This window comes from Tyto alba, unplaced genomic scaffold, assembly GCF_018691265.1.
Source record: "Tyto alba isolate M040663 unplaced genomic scaffold, T.alba_DEE_v4.0 Super-Scaffold_39, whole genome shotgun sequence".
In the NCBI taxonomy this organism is placed as follows: Eukaryota; Metazoa; Chordata; class Aves; order Strigiformes; family Tytonidae; genus Tyto; species Tyto alba.
The window spans coordinates 11,344,559-11,370,434 of NW_024881314.1; the positions used below are offsets into that span (position 1 = coordinate 11,344,559).

General features: G+C 48.5%; 1 protein-coding gene across 2 annotated transcripts in view; it reads right to left on the minus strand.

Annotated features, from left to right (window-relative positions):
- Positions 1 to 1,097: 1,097 nt before the first annotated feature.
- Positions 1,098 to 25,876, minus strand: part of TEKT3 (tektin 3) — a 51,762-nt gene continuing 26,983 nt past the window's right edge. For both annotated transcript variants that reach the window (XM_042802700.1, XM_042802699.1), the window contains exons 2-8: positions 10,048 to 10,655; positions 9,408 to 9,491; positions 7,828 to 7,898; positions 7,449 to 7,592; positions 5,973 to 6,195; positions 5,047 to 5,201; positions 1,098 to 3,949 (exon numbers count right to left, since the gene is read on the minus strand). In XM_042802700.1, the coding sequence (XP_042658634.1) occupies positions 3,733 to 3,949; positions 5,047 to 5,201; positions 5,973 to 6,195; positions 7,449 to 7,592; positions 7,828 to 7,898; positions 9,408 to 9,491; positions 10,048 to 10,626 (1,473 nt within the window). In that variant the 5' untranslated portion in view covers positions 10,627 to 10,655 and the 3' untranslated portion in view covers positions 1,098 to 3,732. The remainder of the gene's footprint in view (positions 3,950 to 5,046; positions 5,202 to 5,972; positions 6,196 to 7,448; positions 7,593 to 7,827; positions 7,899 to 9,407; positions 9,492 to 10,047; positions 10,656 to 25,876) is intronic.

Here is a 25,876-nt window from a genome sequence, read left to right on the forward strand (position 1 = left end):
GACCTAAAACAGCTTTGAGCCATCTTTTTGCCCAAGCTAATGAATTTTACACCTTTGGCTGCAGCAGTCCCAGGTCTGGCCCCTTTTTCAGCCTCCTCCAGGCTCCCAAGAGTGGCCACTGCTGCTGAGGGTGATGATGCTCCGTCCCCTGCAGCTCCCTGCTGAGGGATGCAGCGGGTGCTGCAAGTCTGAACAGGCTTGAAGAACAACTGGAACAAGACCACGTGAAACAAATCCATCGGGGGATATTAAATTCAAGGACAGCCCTGTCAGCTCAGGAAGTCCTTGAGATACTAATTGCTGGAAGCTGGGAAAGTAGACTAGGAAAGTATCACAGGGTGCTTGCCTTGTTCTGCTGATTTTAGCTAAGCATCTCCTGCTGGCTCTATCAGAGGCTGAATGTGGCGATTGCTGGACTTTGGTCTGAGCCAGCACAGCCATTTCTATGATCCTACACTGCCCAAATCTTCCTTAGGATTTTGCCAAAGTTTTCTCCTTTTTAAATTTCTTTTTTGTCATGAAAGAAATGAGTTTAGGTTTTTTTCCTGACTGCTGATGCTGTTTTGGGAATGCTTTTTCCCTTGAGCATAATAATCTGCATTAGTAACGCGCTATACTGTTAACATGTTTTTTGGCAAGTTTTCATTTCACCCAAATTCATATCAGGCTCCTCCATGACATTCAATGATTTTTCTTTTATTAGACAACAAAAACACCCAAGCCTTCTGAACAACTTCTTGATAGTCTGGCCTTGACTGTTCAACTGGATCCTGGATTGACATGAAGTTTAACTTGCATGAAGCAACGCTGTCCTGGTTTTATTAATTTATTTTCTTTCCTCCAGTCGGTAAACAATTAGTTTACAAACCCAGCTCTGCAGGGTTTATTGGAATGATGCAGGAGGGTGGGAATATGGCTGTGGGATGCAAAGGAATTTCCACAGACTAACTTTCTCAGCAACTTGGCTGATAAAGCCAGCAATAAACCAGCAATAAACAGCAATAAAAGCAGGCACTTCGTTCTCCAGACTGAAGGCATTTAAAGAAAGGAAACATCACATCAGTGCAGAAAGGCAGCCGAGACAGACAGGGACACTGTTTAGAAGTGATCTATGAAAGCAAATCATTTAATGGTACGAAAGCAAAGGCATCTCACACAGCAGAAGCAGGAAGGCAGGACAGTTGTTCAATGCACCTGGGGTACATCAAAGATAGAGGCTTCTTGGCTGCAACCCCCAAAACAACCCTGCAGTAATTGAGCCAAGCAGCTTTACTCACTGGCAGCTCAGCCACGGGAGGAAAATCCATCCCTGTGCAGGAGACCCTGCCACAAGACACGTGTCTATTGGAATTTCACCCCAAACCCTCTCCCTAGAGACCTCTTCTACAGTATTGTGGCTGCAATGGGATGTGCATAGGACACACTGTGAGAGGGGGGAAAAAAAAAAGACTCAAACTGAAGCACACATGGGATTAGGCAATTAAAGTGCTGGGGGGGATTTTAGAGTGTCAGCTACCAGAAGAAGTAATACCAATATTGTCGACTTATGGAAAACTGGTGTGGAGAGAATGAAACCCCACAGGGACCTGGGAATCCTCTAATGTCTGGGAAATCTGCTGCAGGAAAGTGGAAAGAATTCGTGAAAGAAATTAGAGAAGCTGCAACTGAAATTCCTCTGGTCATGGCTCAAATGGAGGAAAGAAATGTATCGCCAATATTGAGTAAAGAAGTATTGAGAGGGTAGGACAGCAAGACAAAATTTAGGTGGATAATTGCAACACCACATAAACATTGTCAATTAGGAGAAAACCTTAAAGGAGTTGGGCTAGTGGGAAAGATGAGTGTTTGGCGTGCTCTCAAAGAAAAATTTTAGAAAATAGGAGACCTTGGATGCTGACTGTTATCGGTGTGCTCTCACAGCAAAATGGAGCCAAGGTATTTTTTGATGCGACTCAAAAATGAAGGTGGAAGTGAAATGAATGTGAAGCTGTCGCTGATGCCAGGACTTTGCTCAAGTTACTTAAAAGCATGAGCCTTTCAGAAAGGGACTGTGGGTGCCTCCACTTCCGAGCACTCAGCCAGGGACAAATTCATGGGGCCCATTTCTCAAAAAAGAAAACAGACAGCTCTGCCTGAAAACCAGCCATCTGGAGCAAGGCTTCAAAACAGCAGAGCAGCCAAAATCACCAGGGTTTGTGAAAGTCTTCAGTGAAGGAACACAGGGAGAGTAGCAGCATAAAGCAGCATGAAGGCTAGCGAGGATGCTAACAAAAACTGGAAGTCCCTATGAGTTCAGCATGCCATCAGCTTATTTTGGGCAGGGAGATAAGTGAGAAAGGGAAGGTGTGATGAGCTGGACAGTTTTTCTTCCTTACAGTTTTATCTTCTCTTTGGAAAGGGTGGCTGCTGTCTCCGACAGACTCTGGCTCCAAGATACACACAAAGCAGAGGAAACCTATTTTTAGCCTCCATGAAACAAAAGTGCTAGTAAAAAAAAGGTTAAAAAGACAATTGCTTCCTGTTTAGGGCTGCTGCTGCAAAGAGATATCCTGCCAAGATGCTGAGGCTGGGGCAGGACCTCGGCGCAGGTTACAGCTCTCGGGGATGCCCCTGGAGAGCGGGGAGGGCAGGCAGGTCTGTCTGGACCCGCGCGGTGAGATGGAGTCACCTGGGGGTGCGAGACAAGAAGATCTGCTCTTGGGTTCTGAGAGCCCCCACGCTGGGCCAGGAGGTCCATGCCCTGGGTTCCCGAGGGAGAAGGGACTTGGGCTCCTGCTCTTTTGGGACTCCTGGTGCCTACAGGCTTTAGGCTGAGCACAACTCTGCTCAGGTTAAAAGACTCAGAAGTGCCTAAGTGACACGTGAGTTTAAGGAGATGATTTGCAGAGTGACTTTCCCACTGAACCTCAGATTGCTTAAAGACTTATCCCTCTGAAAATTCAAATATTTGGAAAAATAGGTGTGATTTACAGCAAGTGAGCGGGTACCACGGCGGTCAGGGTGGCTGACTTAAGGACTGATTTGTTTATCTTCAAAGTTCTTTGGTGCTTCCACCAACAAACTACATGCAAGAGATTAAATTAGGAATCAACCCATACTCACCAAAATTAAAACCACAGCATTTTCTTCAATTAGCTAGTCGAAAGTACTTCCTCATTTTAACACCCCAGTGCTGACATTTTAGATGACATATAGAATTTTTCAAAAGCAGGAAAATTATCGTTAGAAATCAGCTTAAAATGCAACTTTTTCTATTTAGGAACAGAACATACTGCAACGCTTTATGGGATAGTTTGTGTTTCTTCTGCTGCATCATTATGGATGTCAACAGCTAATTACTCTGACAACTAGCTTTACTTCCCCTTGTGATTCTTCCACATCAGACAGACTCCAAAGGAGGAAGACACAACAGTTTTTCTCCTAAAATCACGGACTGAGAGGGTAGGAATGAATCCTTGTGAGTGGATTTACTCTTAGTCGCATACAGAATATTTTCAACTACTTTCTGGCATGCTGTGAAAGAGCAGTGGAAAGAGAAAAAACAAAGGAAAAAATAATCCTGGTAGACCATGTAACACACAAAGTGATCATTTAATTTCTACTCAGGGCTTTCATCGGGAAGTGAAAGTCTAATCATGTATTTTCAAAGCATCTTAGCAAACCTGGGAATGCATCCTAGCAAAACTGGGAATACCACCCACAACAGACACTGTGAGTTTAGCTGAGCCCAGCCTAAACATAACCCAACAGCCGTGCGGTGCTGGGAAAGGTCTTGCGCATCCCCATGCACTTCTCCTGGTCGATGAAGAGCGAGTTGGCTTTGACAGCCAGGTCATGCTCCAAGACCGACTTGGCACGAACCAGCACTTGCAGCGTGTCCTCGGCGTCTCTCAGCCGCTGCTGAAGGCTCTGGATCATCTCATCGAGTTCATACACCTCATCGATGAGGCTGGAAAACAGCAAGAAACCCCCGTTAACAGTCCCATCACGGGGGGTGGTTTCTAGCACTGTGCTGTTGACGGGCCCCTCGGGCACAGGATTTCCCCCTTCAGTGCGCTCAGACTAACTCAGACCACCTCGTTTCTGGCAGATGCATGGGAAAGCCGAGGGCAGAGCTCCTCCAGACCTCAGCAGGGACGCACAGCTAAGTTTGCTCTGAGGCTTTGGCAACGCACAGCCACGTCTCCCGGCGCAGCTCGTGCCACCGAGGAGAAGGGCTGCGCAGCTGCGGTTTCCTGTTCCTGTTTGGTTTTGCGGGTTTGTTGGTTCACCCTCCTGGATTTCCCTGCGCAGGGGTCCTCCCCACACCCACGGATGCACACACAGCAAAACAGGACAGCTGGGGGTGGCTGAAAGTGAATGTGAAACAAGTGGAGGATGGAAAAAACTGGCATGTGAGATGCTCAACAGGCTCTGGGGCTGGGTTTAAACTGCTTTTAAAAGGCTTCACGTATAGTTGTGCCCAGAGGGGTTCCAGGAGGAGGTGTGAGGTTCGGGGTGCCTCACAGGGGGTGCTGCTGGGCACTCAGGGCAGCCTGCTCCTCCACAGCCCTTTGAAGTGCAATCCCAAAGAGCTCAATATATCCTTTAAAGGATTTCCAGGGTCTGCAGGGAAGGGGAGGACAGCCCTTACTGCTGCTCCATATAGCGCACTCTTTCTGGTAGTTACCCAAAACGAAGCAGCTAAGCACTCTCAGCACAAGCCTGTCAGAGAGTAAAGGGCTTGTCCTTCAAAACTGAGCACATCCAACCACGAGGAAGCAGGCAGGAGACACGATGAGGTTCACCCAAGTGGGAAAAATCCAGCCCCTCATGGGGTGGGCATCAGGCTGTATCTGGCCCTAGTTACAGCCTCCTCTGTGGGTGCCGAGCTCTCCCAGCACCCAAAGGCTGGGATACCTGCTCATTGCTTTTGGCTATATCAGTGAACTTATAGAAGGACTATTTAAAAAAAAAAAAAAAACAACATTATTAATTTTGCAATCCAGTGGTGCTCCTGAGTGCTACCAGCGGTGACTCCTCCAGGGCCCTGCACCCCTGCCTTACCGGAGCTGGGCTGTGTCCCGGCACAGCTCCACGTTTGGTCTCCGTGTGCGCTCGTCCAGCCGGGTCTGAGCCACTTTTAACGGAGGCCCCTTGTCCCTAATGGCCTTTCGGATGGCTTCTATGTTCATCTCAACCTGGAAGATTTCCTGTAACGTCTGGCATGAGAAAGAAATAGATGCATAAATTAAAAAACGTATTCCCAAGTGACCACATCATTTCCCTTTCCTCCTATCTGTCTGCAGAAAAAAACAGGTTCAATAAGCAGACCCTGAGCTCACACCACTGTCACTCTGCCACAGATTGAGGCACAGATTCAGCAGAGATTTCTCTTCAGGGAAAAGCCTCTCTTTGCTGTTGCTGTCACATCAGAGGAGGTTTTAGAGCAGTGATGGATCTATTGAATTACCAGCTTCCCAAAATTGCTGCTTGCAGGAACTGCTCATATATCAATAGCAACTAATAGAGGGAAAGTTTTTAATGGATTTTGATTTAAGGATGTGGCATCAGCCGGCAGCGCTGCAAGCCCAGTCTCTGCTCAGTTAATCAATACTGTGTCGAGCACTTTTCAGGAAGCTTTCCATGAGATCCAGCAGAAGCCCAGCAAAAGCTCTGCAGGGCAGCCAGCATTTCTGAAGTAACTACCAGGAGATGCAACCCAGTGTTGGCATTCTCCACTGGAAATCCCTGTGCTGCCAGGCTGTCAGCTAGCATGCACTAGCAAAATACAGTCTCCCATGAGATGAAGGTAGAGGGCCAACTCCTCCTGCTCCAAAAAGAAAGTCCCCAATACTGTGAGTGTCAAACAGAAGATGATACCCTAACCAGCTTCTTGCAGCAACCGTTCCTCCTCTTGGGCCAGGCCTGTGGGGAGGGTGGTGGCACTAGGCAGTGACGGTGTCACACCGAAAGGGAGGGGTTCAGGCTACCTTGGCCAGGTGGGCCTGAGTCTTGCCCTTGGCGTCGGCTGTCTCGGCGATGCGGTTGGTGAAGGCGACGTTCACCTCGTTGAACTGGTGCCACATCTCGTTGGCCGTCACCACCACCAGGTTTTCCATGTTGTCCCGCAGCTTGGCGGAGGCCGCCCGTTCGCTCTGGGAGCGGAGGATGTTGTTGTCGGTGAACTTGGCCCACGACTCCGGCACCGAGATCCTGGGTGGGCAGAAGGGAGGCCCCCGGTAAGTCTGTGCTGCTGAAGCTGGTCGTGAGCAGGCACGGACCCTGCCAGGGAGCAGCGTGGACTAAATGCAGATGAAGTCTATGCTCTTAATTTGACCACGTGAAAGAGAAACATCTGGATACCATTTCTTCAATAATACTTATCAAATGATGACATGCTCACGAAGACAACTGCGATAGTTATGAAAGCTCAGACAAACAAAAGATTCCCCCAGAAAAATAGAGATTTTAATCAGACCTCATATTTACACGTCCAAGGCATTTAAGTGCCAAGTGATTCCCAGCCTCACAACAACACGCAGATTGCAGTCAATTCATTTTGCTCATAACTTATCTCGGTTTCATACTAAACCGAACAAGCATTAGATAATATTCAATTCCCTGTCTGTGCATTCAGGATGAAGTTCACGCCTGTACAGTAGTCCAGAACAAGGTCAACAAAAGACTTAAATACCACATAAGCTCCATTTAAAACATGCTGATCCTCGGCACATTTTACCCCCCTCTGAATTTTAGTGTCAATCCTTTGCAATTCATTTGCCTGTCTAAATATGTCTGAGCTCTACTCTGAATAATTATTCAAACACTAGAAAAATTGAACCAATCTATGGCCCTCCATCAACTGCATGCATCTCTGTGAGCAGCAGATTTATTCCCTCGGCCCTTTGCCACTTAGGGCATACCTCTGCGGGTGCTGGTTTGGGTCACCGTTCATTTACTGCAGAGCCAAAGTCAAATTCCTGGCACCCGAAAGCAGCTGAACTCTGTCCCAGGACCACGCTCTCTATTTCTTTATCTTCTGTGACATTTTGGCTCCCTGCCGGGCCCTCTCCATGCAGGGGTGAACCCCTCAGACTTTACGTCAATGAAGAGCACTCAGGCAAGCACTGACATATCTTTGAAAATATGCATAAAATTAATGATCTGTGCAGAGGTGCTGGACTGAATTAATTTTCAGGCTGCTCTCTGAACCCTGATATAATGTTTAATTGGGTGGGACTGGCTTTCACCCGCTGGATGTTCGGCATCCAGCTGAAAGCAGAGGGTTGCTCTCCCTTTACGGTGAGCAGAGAGACGCGGCCCCCCGAGGCGGGTGTCCCCAGGCGGGCTGGAGGTGCCACGCAGGGACACACGATTTTACAGTGGGCTGGGGAAAGCCATCTCCCTGCCAGGGAGAGGCACCGCGCACCCCGGGGACGGCTGGGCACTCCTGGGCGTGCACTCACGTGGCGTCCACCCGCTCCACCCCTCGGTAGTAGCCGATGCCGTCGGAGGTGTTCCTCAAGTGGTGGCACTTGTCGTCGATGCGCTGGGCCGCCTGCTTGTTGGCCAGGTCCTTCTCCAGCTCGTGCTGGGCCGCCCTGTTGCACCTTCAACACACAAACAACTGCCGTGGGTGGGGCGTGGGGGTGGAATTGTTTCCTCCCCATCCCGCTTCCCCCGCAGCTCCCACCCGGGCACTCCCACGAGCATCACCGCCCGCTTCCCATGGAGCCTGCCTGGGTTTTACACCTTCGGGGGGCGGGCAGAGGTGGGGGTCTGCTGGGGGCACACATGCAAATGCACATCAAGCCCTGCAGCATGAGATAAGGAGCTCCTCCTTACACGAGCTGGTCTTTCGCCTTATCCAGGCAGTGCTGCATCCTCTCCTGGCAGGACTTGATGACGTCGACTTCCTGGGCAAAGGCAAAGCAAGACCCCATCAGCGTCCGTGCTCAGTCGTCCTGGTCACACTCAGCCCCTCGGGCCTCTCCGACCTTGCCCACAGTGAGTTGTCTTTCTGCCCAAAGCAAATGGGTAGGGAGTGGAGAAAGTGCCCCCCAAGCCCGGCACAGCTGAGCCCCCCCACAGCGACCAGGAGGGGACAGGAGGGTGCTGTGGCCACAGCCATGGACTCTGAACTCGCTTTCAGGGTGGGTTGCCAAGTGTTTTTTCACCTTGACATCAATGTCAAGCGCTGGGTAGTTCCGCCATAAGGAGGCAGGGACAGATCCTGGCCTGATACAAACAGGCGTAGTGGTTCCCTGGACCGGCAGCACTACACATCCCCAGTCACCATCTGCCCTTTCTGCTCCCAAAATGTTTTCCTCCCTGGGAGGAATCCCATCCATATGGGACAAGAGGAGTTGGACTTTACTTTGGTCTAAATCCCCAGCCATTTCTAAGAAACATTCAGCTCCACGTGTGCTGCCCACTTGGCTTCAGCACAGTCTGTTGCATTTGTGAAGCCCCAGCTACTGGAGGCAGGTGATTAGTGCTCTAATCCCAGAAATTTTTAAGCCCTCCTGTCTGCAGGAGACAGCTGAAAGCATGGCCTAAATACATTCCAAACACTTAAAATCCAAAATACCATTATGGAGATACCAGCTCTAATTATTTTCCTAAAATCTCATGACCTTTAAACTAATCTTTCAATTTTTTAGAGCCTGACTCATAAGAAAAAATCTTCTAACAGAGCAGTGGCTTCGCAGTCCCAGGGGCTGCAATCTCCTTCCCAGTTTCACTGTACCCTGCGTTAGCATCCCATCTTCTGTGCCAACTCTCATCATGATTGTTTTTTATTCATAATTTAAAGCAGACTATATAAAGGCAGGCAGGGGTGGCACTTTTTTACGATTTCTATGAAATACATTGCCTAAGTACACATAGCTGCAATCCTACTCTGACCATGCTGCTCTGAGCAAAACAAAGTTGGAGGTAGATGTAATATCTTTTATTAGACCAAATAATGTAGTTGGGAAAACGAGACAAGCTGTTGGGCACACACTGCCTTCTCCACATCTCTGTGTGTAATATATAGAGAGATATAGGTATATGCTATAGAGAGATATATCTACCATGTGTATGTGCCATAGATATGTATAGATCCTGTCCTGGCAGGGCTCTGAAAGGCAGGACAGTCTCACAAACTCGTGAAGAGGGACAGAGGACCCCAATATGCTACACGAACACACAGCTGGTTTTCAGCTAGTCCTTCCTCCGTACGGGCCGGTCTTGCCCACGCCGCGTGGGCATGCTGCTGCGTGGGGGAACTCCGTCCCCTGGCCCAGCAGGTTTTGGGGGGTTTGAAGAGTTTAGCACCTCACCAGCACTAAGGAGCCTGAGAGGGAACAGGGCTGCAAAACCTGTTTAGGGAAGTTTAGGTACAAATAACTTGAACACTTGATCTGCATTGCCAAACTCACCGTGAAGAGCTGTTTCTCCACATCGTCATGGACTAGGTCGATGCCCATCCTCTTCTCCCGGTGAAGCAAGCACTCCCGAGCGACCTGTTGGGGACAGGCCATCACTGCTGGCTGCAGGGTCAGGGCTCCCAACAGGGATGGTCCCCACGTCAAGTAATGTAAGAAAAGAAATCATAGATGGGCACAGAGATGACAACAAGGGAAAAAAAAATGCCCAGAGCAGCTGGTTTAGCTGACAATGAGCAGCCGAACTGCAACGTCAGCATTGAATCAACATGAGGGAGCACACGTGTCCCTGGTGCAACCACAGCTGAGTGCAGGGACCTGTGTCAGGCTTGATGCTGACCTCGCCAGAGCCTCGTAGCAAGACATGGGCTTTTGTCTCCCAAACCAGGATTTTGGATACAGCGCTTATAAAAATATTTGGTTAAGCAAATACTGTTCAGATGCGTTCAGTATATGCTGATAGGGGATGCAACTGATAGTGAGGGATTTGTTTATTACTAACTTAACTAATGGTCTCTTAATAAGAACTTTCTAGACATTACAGAGCTGTAAAGAAACGTAATTAGACGTTTGAAGGGCAGCAGATGTTTCAGCAGCAGGCTACAGCTTGCATCCCAATGGGCAGGGTGCTTACCTGGAGAGGGGCCTCCGTCTCAGCCAGTGCTCTCTCCAGTCGTTTCTTCACATCTGTGAGTGCATTGGTCTCCCCAATCATCTCATCCAGCTCGTGGCAGAGCTCCGACTTCCAAAATTCTATATCATTGACACGTCCTCCCAGGTTTTTGGTGCTTTCTACTTGGGTTTTCTTTGTCTGCTGATATTTATCCTGAATCATGCGGGAGGTATCAGCTCTCAGACACTCTGCGTTGCGCCGGGAAGTCTCCGACTCTTTGTAGTTGGTCTGGTTGGACCTGTACCAGTCATCAGGGGTGTACTGGCTGAAGAGGGTTGTTCTGTTGGAAACAAAATTAAGCATCTTGCTAGGGGTTAACCCCAGGGAGCTTCTGGAAAAGGGAGCCAAAGTTGGGTTGATGGCAGCTGCTTTGTAGTAGGTGCTAGGCATCCAGGGGAGGCTGAAGCTCTGAGGCAAGGGGTAGTAAGGAAAACGGTTCTTATAGCTTGAAGCCATGGTGCTGATGGCGGGCAGAAAATTGGTAGGTGTTGATCTTGGATGGGCATATGTTGCTGTTAAGGGAGAGCCAACGAGCTCCATTCTTGAACACTGCTATTCAGGCACGTGTCCTGCACAGAGGAGACAGAAGAAGACAACCTCGCTCAGTAAGTTCCTGCACTTGCGTTATTTCTTACAGCAACACATGCAACTTATAATACAAACAGCAATGCACACAGCACCCACACATCGCCTGCACAGGCCTAAAACTCTTGAAAGAAAATCCCTTCTGACAGCATATCCCAAGTATTTGTATATATAAGGATTTGACTTTGTTGCTAGTATCTAGCATCAGGTCTTGAAATGTGGAGAGAAACAAATCATGACTGCTAAGGAGAATGACAGATATTATGCCTTCATTTTCCTTAAATCTTTCAATCCACTGAAGCTGTAGTTGCTGATTCTCTGCATTTGTTTCTTTTGGCGGGCATATCTGCTGATCTTATAGTACTCCAGATGTAATTTTCTTTTTAAAAGTTCCATTACCAGCCCTGATAGCTTTGGACACACAGCTGCTACCAGTCCAGCGTGACCTGCAGGCAATGGACTCCATCCTCATCATCACTATCTTCACCTGCATTAAATGCTCAAGTGAGGAGTCTGCAGGTGAGATGAGCTTTGCAGGACTATATCCAAATTTGGAACCCCCCCACCAGTTTCAACCTAAAATGAACGGCCATCTCTTGACTTGCAAAGGAAGAAAAATATCTGTGCTTCACCTGATGTAAAATAAATGTGCTTGGAAAAGATATATCCCACAAAGTCTTTTCAGAGCAGCTTGTGAACACCAGCCTTGCAGTAACCTGAGGGGCAATGGTCACACAGAAATATTTTGCTACCAGTAACTATTTATGGCACTGTGAGGGCTATTGTTCTTTTCAGATTGAGGGTATCAGTAAATTATTATCAGAAATACAATACAGAGTGCCACCAAATGTACCTAACGCACCTAATCTCAGGAAAAACACTCAGGAGGGTATGTTGTGCTCAGTACGAAGCTCTCGTGAGGTTACAGATGTCAACCACTGGCAGAATAAGTCCCTATGGCTGTTGTAGCCAGCTGCCATGCTGCAGGGATGTGTCCTTCCCCTAACACCATCCCGTCCCCACTGCTCCCAGCCTGGCTCAGGGCCCCAGTGAAAGATGAGGACACTGGTGTGCTACAAGATCCCCGGATGGGAGGGCGGTTTGACATGAACTATGTGCTAAATTCTATTTGTTGCAGCATGAAATCAACTTCATTCCTTTAAAAATGGGATGTTCGCATGAAATAAACCTGTTTTTATTCTAGAACAAAGCATCCACAGAAGCAATCCCATGACAAGAAGCTTAATTGCTCCTCCTGGACTTTGCACGTGTAGGTGAGTTGAGAGAGACTGGCTCATTTTTAAAATCATTAAAACCTTGGGAATGAGACTTACTTTCATTTTAGTCACCTCTGCAACAAAGAATGCCTCTTTCTGCACAAGGGCAGGACCAAGGACTCATGCTTTCCTGCTGGAAAGCTTAAAAGTCGATAGATGGGAGACCCACCGAGGTGGGCAGGCTCGGCCTGGGAGCTGCTGTTACGGCACGCCGATGGAAACCCTCTTTAATGCCAGACACTCCCAGCCCGTTGACTCTCTTGGAGCCATGCCCATTTACACCAGGTGACAAGCAGACAACCCAACTCATTAAACTGCACATTTTCCAACATCTATCTATGGGGGCAGGTGACCAAAAAGATTTTCTGCATCACCGGTGCCTGTAATGGTTTGATGCATTCACATGAACGGTGTCTCAAAATGAATCTATTAAATAAATAAATGTCAAATGCAGGAGAATAACAGGTCCTTTAGCTAGGACAAATTGGAGAAAAATAGGGATGAGTCAGAGGGGAAAAGTGCACAGCTTGCAGCTGGGAAATCATTGAACTTTGAGGGCTGTATTTTCAAGCCTTGCCCAATTTTGGCCATGCTGGCATGGGCTGCCCCAGTACCTGACTTGGGAGCAGCATAGCTGCGGGCACCGAGTCTCGCCCCAGGATCCAGCCTGGCTGAAGAGGCTGTGGGATCAGCAGAGGGAAACTCACACCCTCAAATTTAGCAGAAAAGCTTTCACAAACACAACCCTCCGAGCCAGTTTGGCAGAACCGAGGACAAAATGTCTGTGCTTAGGTCCAACAAAAACCACTGTGTGTGCTGGTTCCCACAAACCAGTCACTTCAGCCCTTTTGTCCCTGCTAGGGAGAAATGACCGTGCTTTCCCTAGCTCTGTGCCACTTATTTATACCTGAGAAACACCATTCAGAGGGTGGGAGACGGCTTCCCTGGCTCCCACCCCTGCAAATAAATTATTCCCTTTCAGATACTGACAGACATATGTTTAAGAAAGGGAGGAAAAAACCTTGGGAATGGACTGGGCTTACTTTTCCCTGCATTTCCAGCTGAAATAAATGCCTCTGCATTTAAAAGGGGATTTATGCCTTGGGATAAGCCATCCCAGAGTGACACTTTCTACCACCCCTGAACACAGACACAATCTGGGCGCCACCAACCACGTCGTTTGGGTGCATTTGGATGATATAAGAGATACTTGGAGTGATTAGGATAAATACTTGCTCTTCCAGTCCTCCCGTCGCACATGCTCACCCTTACCTGCCTCGGGGTGGGGTGCGCTCCAGGGGTCTGGGGGTGCCCGGGGGAGGGGGGGGGGCTGTGCTCCCCGCTGTGCTGTTGGGCTCGGCAGCAGCACTGCCAGGAGCTGCAGCATCCACGGTGCCATCGGTGACACGGAACCGGGTCTGCCCGGGCAACAGCCTGCAGCGCTATGGCAACCTGATGCAGGCACTGGGCAACACAGTGCCCTCCATGGGCAACCCAGGGCCACCCCGGGGCAAGAAAATACCCTCCACATGGCACCCTAGTTCCTGCCCTGGGCAACTTCATGCAGCCCCTGGGCAATCAGGTGCAGCTGCTGGGCAACTGTTGAGCTGCGGGACAAAGCTCTTAAGTCATATGATTTAGTTTCAGGTAGTCCTGCAAGGAGCAGGGAGTTGGACTCGATATATTTTGAGACTGAGATATTCTATGAACTCACTGCCCCCAGTGGGCAACCCATTGCCAGCCCTGGGCAACTCAGTGCAGAGTCTGTGCAGCATAATCACTTTGCTGGGCAACTTGATCCCATTTCTGGACAACCTCCAGTGTCATCAATGGGCAATCCAGTACAGCCCTTGGGCATGTTAGTGCCACCCATAGGCAAACCAGTACTCCTGATGGGCAAACCAGTGCCCTCACTGGGCAACCCAGTTGCAGTACTGGTGCTCCTGGGCCAGCCCATGGCCAAGCAGAGGCCTCACTGGGGCAGGCGGGTGCCACAGGGTGGGCGTGCTGGCACCCCAAGTGAGATGATGCACAGTATCCCCAGGAGCCTCACCACGACACAGCCTCATCACCAGGGCATCGTCCACCACTCACCCAGTGACATCGGGAATGGTTCCTGGGAGATGGTCCTTCCCCAATTATTTCAGGCTTTAGCCTGAGAAAAGGCACAGGGAAGGGAGGAGTCCAGTAGTGCCGGTGGTGGTTAGCACAGCCGCTCCAGCTAACCCAAGGAGGTTTCTCTCCAACTTTTGAAAATACCCATCAGGTCTGCTGTGAGGACCAGCGTGTCCCATTTTATCCAGAGGAAACATTTTCATTTGCTTCATTTTACTGCTTGAGATTAACTGTGAGCTATGTGGATGGCTCATCAAACACCCAGGCTGATACATCTGCCTTCTCAATAGCCTTTTTTGGTTTCCTCTCATTTTCCCAGCTATTGAAGCTGTGGACTGAGACTGTACCAAAATGTTTTACAGCTTCTTGAGAGCGCAGTGACACCCTGCCCCATCGCTCCTGCCTTCCTTGCACACACACACACAGAGCTGGCCTCCATAAGAAAGCCATGCCTCTGTTGCCAAAGATCTGACATAAAAAAATAACTCAAGCTGTTTTGTGTATACAAGGTTTAGCACACTTTGATTTCGCTTTAAACACACATCTTGCTTTAGCTGGGTGAAGAATCAACTTAATCAAACTGAAATAAAATTTCAGCACACAAGTTGCTTTTCTATAGCTGAAGCAGATAAAATAATTTCAATTAAAGCAAGCCAACCTCTGCCCCTCAGCAGGGCATGCACACACCCTCAGACCAGTCCTGCTCTCTGGTCCTTGCATGCTCCTAGCCTCCATCTACCCTGCTCTCACTCCCAGCCCAGAGCTAATTTTGTTCAGATGAATCACTGCACAATGAGGGACACCACTAATTGTTGTAGGCAACCACACCATTTTTGAAGTATTTGCTAAATTAAGCAATAATAATTAGACAATATTATAAATGGCCCACGGGTGTTCTGCAAAGGACACGGCCCAGGACTTCTTGAGGAACCACCACGATGCAGAGGGACAGCAGGGAACATCAAAATGGATGAAGCTGTGGTCCCACCGTAGCATCTGGAGTGGCTTTTCAAGTGAAGGGCTAATGATGTACCCAAAAGCTACAAAGACGAAGAGAACTGGCACAGTTAAAACATGCAAATTCACAAGCTAGGTGACTCTTAAGCAAGAAGTTATCAACTGCAGACAGTGAGTCTTCCCCAAATCCCTCAAGCTCTGGCTACCACATTGAATTAAGTAGACTATTCACATCACCTCCATTTATTCAATTAATTAAACTGTTTTCCTTAATTGTGACTACAACTCCCACTGCAGCACATTCACTAAAATTGCAAAACTACCACTCCCCGTTCTGGTGGGGCAGATCCAGTTTTGACAGACACGTGAGAACACAGTGTGTCTGCAAACCTCGACCATTTTAGCTCAGAATCAAGAAAGAAAACCAAGGGTGAAAACGTGAGGCTGATGTAAAGCAGGGGTGCCAATTTTCAGCACATCAGCACAGGTTTGACTGGTTGACTAAAGTGGAATTTCAAGGGATACATTTAGATACCTAAGTACAAAATCTACTGCCAAAAGCTGTCAATCTTTCTGTCGCAGCTCTACATTCTCGCTATTAATATAGCATTGCTCTGGATCATAAGCTGCCCTTCTGAAAATACCCAGATCCTGATCTTTTATAGCATCCGTTGTGAGTCTACAGGTACCCATAACATTGCCCAGTCACAGTTTTACGCCACTTTTGACTATTCCTCACTCTCCCATAAACACTGCGCCTGCCTAAAAGGGACCAATTGTCTATTCAATAGCAGAATAATTTTCAAAAGTCACATTAATTGATGGAGGATTAAAAAAAAATTAAACTGTGTGTGGTGCATCCCGTGCAGTCACACTGAAGGACAAGGATGGTCACAGGCAACGCACGCTCTCATCTGGCCCAGGGATACTTTAGGGATTCAAACAGGCTTCAAAATTTTATCTATTTATGAAACCAAGGCTGGCTGCTAGGGACGAACTGCACGTGCAGCTGTGGGCATGGTCCTGCAGCAGGCTCCATTTGGCTGGGAAACACATGAGACTTTCCAGGGTTTTACCGGGTTCCTTGTGTTCTGGTGAAAATGGTGAGTTGACCATAAAACAGAGAGGGCCAAGAACTCTTCAGGTGAGGCCTGGGCTGCTTTGATCTCTGCACGTGGCCAGTGGAAAAAGATGGTTATGGCCATCACTGAGCCCTGCACTGCCACACCAGAGGCTGGGACTGGCAGGAGGAGGGCTGGGGGGCTGGACACCAAACCCGGAGGAGAGGGAGGGGAGGCTGAGCAGGTTGGCAAGGAAAAAGAGCCAGCTTTGGACACGGGCAGCTGCTGGAGATGATCTGGGACTCTCCCTTCCTCTGCCAACAGCCCCTTAAAGAGCTTGTGTTCTTTTCCCATGTTCGGAGTAGCTCAAGCGTTTGTGCCAGCTCCTCTGCAGCCCCGTGCAGCACCTGGAAGTGCCACCACCCTGCTGGTTGGACTTCTTAGAAAACCCAGTGCCCCAGTCTGCTGGCAGGCACCTCCCTGTGTTCTGCAGGTGGACAGCAGGGCAAATATCCATGTATAAATAAGGAGTGATGCCAAATTCAAATTTGTGGTTAATTCCAACTCACTGGAGTCACTTCCTTGGTATCCTTGGCTACAAAAAGGCAGTCCATCAACAGGTTGTCCCAGCAGGACCTGACTCCTCTCCCTTGCTCTGGTTTAAGGTGGGATGTCCTCTGTGATGTCCATGAGCCTGTACTGGAGTAAATATAGCATAAAGGAGGGAAGAACCATCCCACAATTAATGCTGCAATGCAACTGGGACTATCTGCACATGTTGGCGAAGGCTTGAGATACCACCTCATGTTGTCAGCACATCAGTCTGTGCAGTCCCATTCTGTGCTCGGGTCTGACATGCGAGCTATTCACAGAAAAACTGTTTAAAAATGCATGTTGTGAAACCTTTCCTTTTTCTGAGGAGGAAATGTGCTGTATGTATCCTGTTGCCCTGAAAGAGGCACGAGCAACAGTCCAAGTATTTTGCACAAATCAGTGACAGTTGCCTAAGTGAATCATTCCTTATGTATGTATTTCATGTGCAGGATTTTTTTTAACATTCTTGAAGGGGTTAGTGATTGCTTTCCCAGAACCTGCATTTTCTGCATCTCCTTTTCCACGCTGACTTTTCTACCAATAAACTCAGGGGATACGTTTGAGCCAACTGCAAGTGGACAAGGACAGGCTGCAGCGAGAGGAGGCAAAACAAAGCCCCGTGCCCTGTCCTGCCACCACCCCCTCGTTTCCCTGGGGCAGGGCAGGGGTGGCCATTCCCACCCTCCTCTTGTACCCTCATCCGGACAGGGTGAGCATGTCCCACCTCCAGCCCTGCCTCAGAGCTGAGGGACTGGCTCTTGTCTACAGGAACACATTTCACCAAATTTCTCAAAGGCGCTGGGAAATTGATGGAGATAAACCGGTGAGACCTGCCGCGTGGAGACACAAATGCCATTTTATGCTGCCATACCTCTGCCTTCACACAAAACTGCCCTGGACGTGACATCTATTAGGAACCCACTTGCCCCAGTTTGGCCCATGGGGTTTGACATGCTGAATGGGAGCCACTTCACCTAAGTTTAGACATTGCAAGCTAAATTTTCCTTTACAGTCAGCAGGAAGAAACAGGCCTCTTCAGAGGCCATTATCTGAACTGCTTTAAATGTTAAGTTGCTTAAACTGCACGTTAAACTGCTTACATGCTTTTTGGGGATGAGGCAAATGGTGCAAGGGAAGGTGCATTTCTTTGGTGTCCCATAAGAGATGCCCAGAGTGATACCCAGACTTGAATGTCTAAGCTGACCCGGGGCAGATGAACCCAGACTCTCAAAAACACCCTTAGTCCTTCAGCAAGGCCAGACCTACTGAAAATCTACCCTTAAAGTTTTGGTTTCCAAAGATATCAAGCATGGAAAATTACCTCTAAACTAAGGTGATCTTCACCTCCAAACATGAGGCTCTTAACAAAGAGAGAAACCAATAAAAAGATCAAAAAGTAGACTGGCAGATGAATTATTCAGTCTAACCATAGCAGCATTTGATTGATCTTTCCAAACAATAAATGTGTTGTGAATAAATCATTACAAATCCCTCCTTGAGCTCTCGTGATGAGTCACAACCACTGAACCACAGATGCCTGGGGCAGGCTGCTCTATGCATCCGCAAGGTTAAGACACAGATAACTCATGTAATCACAGCAGTCCTGATCTCAGAAAATGTAATAATTTACTGGTGATGTTCTCAGTGGTGCCCAAGAAACTATGGGAAATAAAACCCAGTGATTTCAGGGAAAGCCTCCCTGTAGCCACTTTAATATATCATGGGCTTGCAGGGGGGGAGTCTGGATTTTTCTCTCTATATTGGCCTCACCACAAAGTCCAAGACTGTGGGGAAGGTGTCTTTTAAATTGCATCCAACAAGTAAAGGGGTTGCTCACACCATCAAATTCAACCAACTACACAAACAAATAGGCATTCAAGCAAGTAGGAGACAGTGCTGTGCACACCTGCTGATTTCTCAGTCATATAAAAGGTCTAGACGTTGGCATGAAAAAAGGTGCACACGTGCCCAGAGCAGAGGATGCAGAGCACCACACCACATCTCTGGCTCCCTGGGACCTGCCAGGAGCTGACGGGAGTTTTGTTCTTCCAACCAAGTTGGCACGAGGTCACGTTTTGGGGTCACCTCCTTGTCACACAGAAAAGGCCTTATGAAATTGTTCCCAGCTAGTTCTCCTTTGTACATCCCATCTTGCTGTAGCCCTTAGTTTCTCAAAGGTGCAACCTTCCAACCACCCTGGGGGCTGACTTCTTTCCAAGGAGAAGTCCAGGCGAAAACTTCAGAGCTGATGGCACTGTGTTCTGATAACTGATGGAGGGGGAAAAAGGGAAATGAAACCAGTTTCTCTAAGTTTGCCTTGAAGTATCCCACCCGTGAAAGCATTTAACCATGTGCTGTTTATTAACATCACGACCAGCCCCATTATTTCAGCGTATTTTAAACACAAACTTAAAACTGAGCCCCAGAATCTGAGAACTGCTGAGTAGAAATAGATGGCTCGCATGATTGATGCTACGCACATGCTTTTGTGCTTAGCTGAAGTGAGTTATTGGTGGCCTCTCCATACTCGTATACACTCCTTATTTCTGAGCCAGATGTGAAAGCAATTAGCACAACGGGAAGACTATCTTTAAGTCTGTGGAGCTTTTTATAGATTAGTGTTTATTTTTGGACCTACTTTCTTGAGGTGAATTTTGGCAGGCTGCTCAAGGACTGGTTTATGTCATGACTGGTTATTGTTTAAAGTTTTTTATTGCTTTGGCAAGGGCTTGGATTGGAAAGGGGAGGGGAGACTTATTGTATTTTTTCTCTCTGTCACCATATTCAGGCTGCTATTTCACAGACAGCAAAATGATCACAAAGTCTGCAGAGCTGATAGGAACGAGCTCAGCTTCTGCCTCCTCAGGAAATAGCGAAGGCTGAATGCAGTCCCGTTGTGGAAGTGCCCAGAAAGCTTGACTGGAAAAAAAAACAAAAAACAAAACAGCCTTCATGGAAATTGTTTTTAAAAAGAAAGAAAGAAAATGTATTTTTCTCCTCACTTTTCATCTCCCCTTGCAGCACTGCCAGTGTGCTCTTTCCATGGTCGTATAAACACTCTTCCCCATAGCAGTAAATTTTTGCAAAGGGGGGATGTGCTTCTGCACCATCCCATGGCACAAACCCCTTGCTTGACTTTTGTTGCTGCTCAGGACATGACTGAAGAGGAGACTTTGCCCCAGAAAAGCCCCTGATTCCTGGGCTGTAGGGCTTGCCTACATGGGGAAATAATGCCGAATAATCCCAACAGCCCAGGTACTCCTGAGGCTGCTGGAGGACCCGAAGAGAAAGGTCCATGTAGCACCTCCATCAGCGCAGCACAGTGCTAGCGAGGTGCTGGAGAGGTCTGCGGTACCCTTCCCCACTGCCATCGTACTGGTCCAACCTTCGGGAGGAGAAAAAACATCTCCCAGTGCACAGTTACCTCGGTAAATACTCAGCAAATGCAGCAAATGTTTCTTGCAGGAATGGTTGCAGTGAACCTGCTGGGCACAGACTCGGGAGCCACTTGATGCTGCATTTAAGCTCCTGGAGCGCATCCGTTCTGTTTCTGCAGCAGCAACACTGCCTGAGCTGGGAGCAAGGCTCTGCTGTGATACACGTGGTACAGCCGGGTTGGGAAAAACACAGCCAGCTCAGGGAAAAAATACTCGTGATAAACAAGGTGAGATGTGGGTGTGCGGTGACCTGACTCCCTCCAGGCCAGGGGAGAAGTTGGCCAGTACTCACCCCATCCTTTCTCCTGTGCCCTCTCCCTCATTCTGTTTATGATACAACCAGGCTTGAGTATGCAGAGGAGAAAAAGCAGAGGGAACACTGGCTCTGCTCCATCCCCGTACACCTGCCCAGGGGACCTCAAAGGGCTGCAGCCAAAACACAAGAATTCAGATACCAGTTGTTCTTGTTTGAACTCTCCAAGATACAGGTAGCCTTGGCTGGTCTGTCCCTAACACACACACAAAACACACTAAGTGCTTGTGACCACAATTTATTTTAAAATACCACCCAGACTATGTTGACTGATTTTAACACTTCTGCAAAAAGATCACCTATGGAATTACTTCTGCTAAAAATGAAGCAATAATTCCACATTTCAGTATCACTTACTATTCAAGATCACTCAAGGGATTGTCTAACTCCAGACAAAATTTAATTTTATCAGATTTGGCCACTGAGAGCTCTGATGACCATAAGTTACGTGTATGTAAGAGCCATTTCAATATGCGATATGAAAAACTCCAACTACATTTGGTTGCTGGATAAGGACAACAAAGCAGACTACCTTTCTTGGCCAAACATTAGGCTGGAATTGGAGCCTGAATCTGAACTGTCTCCTCTTTTCGGAAAATTTGGCTTTCTTACCACATTTGTGAGTGGCCCTTACAGCTGTCCCAGCCCAAGCCAGGATGTCAGAGATGGATCTGCCAGAGAAGTATGGGATGAATTTGGATCCACTCCCAGCTGCAGCCTGTGACGCTCGGGGCCCTCGGTGGTTTAGGTCAGCATCGCTCTCTGGTTTCCATACATCAGCAGCCGCTGGGGTTTGGGGATTACAGAGGATGTTTACTACTTCAAAACAAAGGGAAACCATTTCCATGTAAAGCTGACAAATAATTAAGACAGCTGTGATCAGGTTAGATCCCGTAAATCACTTGATATCATTTGGCAGATTTTCTTTGCTAGAAAGGGCAGATCAAATCTCCTAATAAACCCCCCTTTTTTCCTACTCCTGCGAATGTCTTTCATTGTGCATCTGTCCCTGTGTGACAAGCCACCATGAGGAGTGTTTCTTTTCTGCCATGCCCTGCCACAGACCTTTAGAACTATCATTAAGATTTCATTACGTAAATATTTTGCCTGATTCTTTATCTCATATTACATGTAATTTTTATCCTTGGAACACTGTGGTCCACTTAGCCAGATGGCATACACAGTGCCTGCTAAAGAAAATGGAAAAGCGGGGTCGGATTGATAGGTTTCTTGCTCTGCAAGTGGCAAATATTTTCAAGCAGTTTAAGAAAAAGATATTTTACGATTGTATCCTGATTAGCCTTCAGAAAAAGGTTAATTCTGACACATTTTGGAAAGATGAATGGTGCTCAGACTAATAGGTAAGAGAATGAAAGTCACTGGGGTTTCTGCACACTGAACCCTCAATAGTGGTTTTCTCCAAAAGGCACCTACAAGCCTTTTTGGTTTGGGGTTTGAGTCGACAGCTGGGATTTTCACCTGCATCTCCAAAAGTGACATGCCAGCCTCTCAGTTTTCCTCTAAATCCCATGGCCTCTCCCTGAATCTCGCCTTACACAATTACAATACAAGGCACAAAAGCTTTGTGTCAGTCCTGGGACACGGAGAGGGGGGAAGAGCCGTCAGGGAATGAGCAGCCTCCCCAGAGAGGCAGCCCACGCGCTTTACACGCGGGTACCACCAACCTGAGGACAGGGCTCCTTATTGCCACAAATTCCCCAAAGCCACCTCTCTGTTGGTCTGTGGGTGCGCAGTAGGATTTGTTCTGCTGCAGGAAGCTCTGCAAAACACAGCCCCAGGGGTTTGCCCTGGCGTAAATTCCTTCAGACAACTGGCTGGTGCATGAAAAGATCTACAATGACCCCAAAGGCCCTTCCTCCAGGTACCTCCCCCCAGAGCAGATGGCAGAAGCTGTGCCAGGTATCTGCACACCACAGGGAAATTATGAGGGTATCCTCGTAGAGACAGGCTCCAATTCTGGTGCTGGAGCCTCAGCACTGTACCCACTGCACAGGTCCTTCAGCCCTCGCTGCTCAACTAAACCGAGATTTGCAAGATGGGACTTGTACCCTCCCCAACACAAACTGGCTGTATGGTAGACATCATCCATTCTGTACTTCAGCCGTTGTTTTTCATAACCTGTATTTAAAAACTGCACATGAATGCTCTCTGCCTGATACTGCGCAGCACTAACAGAGATATAAGTCTCTCCAAGTAGCAAGACACCAATAACTGATGTTAACAAGAGTATCCTTCATCCTCTTGCTTGCTGTTTTGCACTCACTCCACAGCAGCTTTCCCTGTGAGCTGAGCGCCTGGCTGGGCTTTCTCAGTGTCACTAATGGACCACAAAAAGAAACAGTTGGACAGAGATGTTCTACACTCAGAAACTCATCACACAAATGAACCTGAGGGGGTGCAGGAGGGACCCTGGTGCTGGTGAGCCCAAGACAGAACATGATTTGCCTTCTCTCATCAGTCATAAGAAGCGAAACAAAACACCATGATTTCACCTGAGAACAATTAAAATAGATAAAACCAGATAAACATAACGACACAAATAATAACCAGAAGAGATTTGCAATAAATCATGAAAGCCATAAAATTACGCCAGGAAATCTGCATTTTCCCACTCTTTGCTGAGAAATGATTTTGCAATGTGCTTGCCCTGTCTATCTGCAATCATTAACACCTATAGGAGTCAGAGCACCTATAGAGATCAGTAACACTTGAGAAACCTGTAACAAAACAAAAGGCTTTCAATGGGGCCACTGCTCATCTGAGGGCAGCGAGACCTGTGGGAGGTTTTTCAGCAATGACAGCTTAGCAGTGATATCTGCTGTGGCTGGAGCTATGGGCAGCAACTCCTTAAAAAGAGACTTCCAGCCTAGAGCAAAAAAAGTATTTATTCTAAGCCAAGTAGCTATAAAAACCCAGCGCAGGAGTGCAGGGTCATGTGCTCTGTTCGGAGAAGCCCTTTGCGCCTGCTTTCAGGGACAAAATGTAAGGAAGGGAGGCACAAATATGGGGAAGGGGAAATAAACAATTTATCTATTGCTTTGCAGGCTACAGCTCTGCCTGCAGATGAGCTTGTGTGAGGCTGGAGACCATGAGCACTGTGCAATTCCACCTTTGGGGGGAAAGGAGGGGCGTGTTCAGGAGCTCAGGAGAGCAGAGCGATTCCTGAGTACAACAGAGGCATTGGTGAACAAAACCTGGGCTCAGAGCAGGGGAAAGATAAATGGTGGGTGGCTTGGTGACAGCGAGAGCTGGGCGTACGTGTCATGGCCACTCCTCTGCCCTACAGCTCTGCTTGCATTTGCTGGCCATGGGCTTTTTTTCCAAAGAAGTATGGAGGCAAAACTGACAGATCTCCTGGAGATGATTGTACAAAAAACAGGAAAGAAGGGGACAAAAATCAAACGAGCTAACCTGGCACTTTCACGTCATTGTTTTCCCAAACACACTCCAGTAGCTGGGTCTGAAAACAAGGGCAAAAACATCACGTGGATAAAAACCCTTTAGCTGTTATAATGATAGAATCATCGAATGGTTTGGGTTGGAAGGGTCCTTAAAGATCATCTAGTTCCAGCCCCACTGCCATGAGCCCCGTCCAACCTGGCCTTGAGCCCTTCCAGGGAGGGGGCAGCCACAGCTTCTCTGGGCACCCTGGGCCAGCGCCTCACCCCCCGCACAGGGAAGGATTTCTGCCTTACATCTCATCTAAATCTGCCCTTTTTCGGTGCAAAACCGTCCCCCCTCGTCCCATCCCCACCCCCTGACCCAGAGTCCCTCCCCACCTCTCCTGCCCCCCCTTTAAGCCCTGGGAGGCCGCTCGAAGGGCTCCCCGGAGCCTTCTCTTCTCCAGGCTGAACCCCCCCAACTCTCTCAGCCCGGCCTCCCAGGGGAGCTGCTCCAGCCCCCCCAGCATCTTCGTGGCCTCCTCTGGCCCCGCTCGAGCAGCTCCGTGTCCTTCTGCTGTTGGGGGCCCCTGAACTGGACCTGCTCTGGCTGCAGCCCAGGATATGGTTGGCTTTCTGGGCTGTGAGCACATGTTGCCAGGTCATGTTCAGCTTCTCATCAACCAACACCCCCAAGTCCCTCTCCTCGGGGCTGCTCTCCAGCCACTCCTCGCCCAGCCTGTGTCTGTGCTGGGGATTGCCCCGACCCACATGCAGGACCTTGCCCTTGGCCTTGTTGAACTCCATGAGGTTTGCCCGGGCCCCCCTCTCCAGCCTGCCCAGGTCCCTCTGGATGCCATCCCTGCCCTCCCGCCTGTCCCCGCAGCACACGGCTCGGTGTCCTTGGTGAACTTGCTGAGGGTGCATCGATCCAGTTGTCCATGTTGCCAACAAAGATGTTAAACAGTGCCCGCCCCGAGGCCGACCCCTGAGGAGCACCACTCGTCACTGCTCTCCACTGGGACATGGAGCTGCCGTCTGCAACTCTTTGAGTGTGACCATCCAGCCAATTCCTTATCTACCAAGTCGTCCATCCATCAAATCCATGTCTCTCCAATTTAGAGACAAGGATGTCATGCAGGACAGTGCTTTGCACAAGTCCAGGGAAATGACATCAGTTGCTCTTCCCTTACCCATCAGTGCTGTAATCCTGTTGTAGAAGGCCACCAAATCTGTCAGGCACGATTTGCCCTTAGTGAAACCTTGTTGGCTGTCACCAATCACCTCCTGATTTTCCATGTGCCTGTCTTAGCATAGTTTCCAGGATAGCACTTATTCATTTGGCACAGGAAACTCCAGCTGGCGTCAGCCTCACCACCCGCACCCTGAGTGAAGATGCCCCAAAGGGCTATTTATTTCACTAAAATGAGAGCTTTGCATCCACGTGGAGCAGAGAGCTGCAGCCCCAGGACCCACTGTCGAAGGTGGATCTCCTCTGCTGGCGGGCACACGGCGTGGACTCGTGGAGGCATGTTTGAAGCCGCATCTCGGCGGAAGGGTTTCATCCTCTTATCTCTGCAGAGAGTTTATTCCTCACTGTGTGTGAGCAGCAGGAAGGAGGCAGCTCAGGCTGGACCAGCCCTTCCCGCGGCAGAAATTTTGGCAGGATCTCAGCTCCTTGGCTTGATTTTTCTCAAACAAGCACCAAAGGGTTTCAGGTTTGCAGCCTGGTGGAGCTCACATTTTTTCCACCTTATTATTCTTCCCTCTTTCCAGACCGTGAGATTCAGCTCCTGAGGGCTTTTCAGGGTTTCGTGCAAGCTATCTTTCAGATTTGGGTTTTTGTGGTTTTGTTACACCCACCTTGAGTTTTATTTGAGAAGGGCCCAAAATACAAAGTGAGTAATTGGCCAAACCTAGCGGGTTTTGCCTGGTTATAGGCCAACAACTTTTAAACCCACCTGAATACATAAATCATCTCAGTTTTAAAGCTGGGCTATAAAAGTAGAGGCAGTTCATTCACTTTCTTGTACCTTTAATACCATCACAG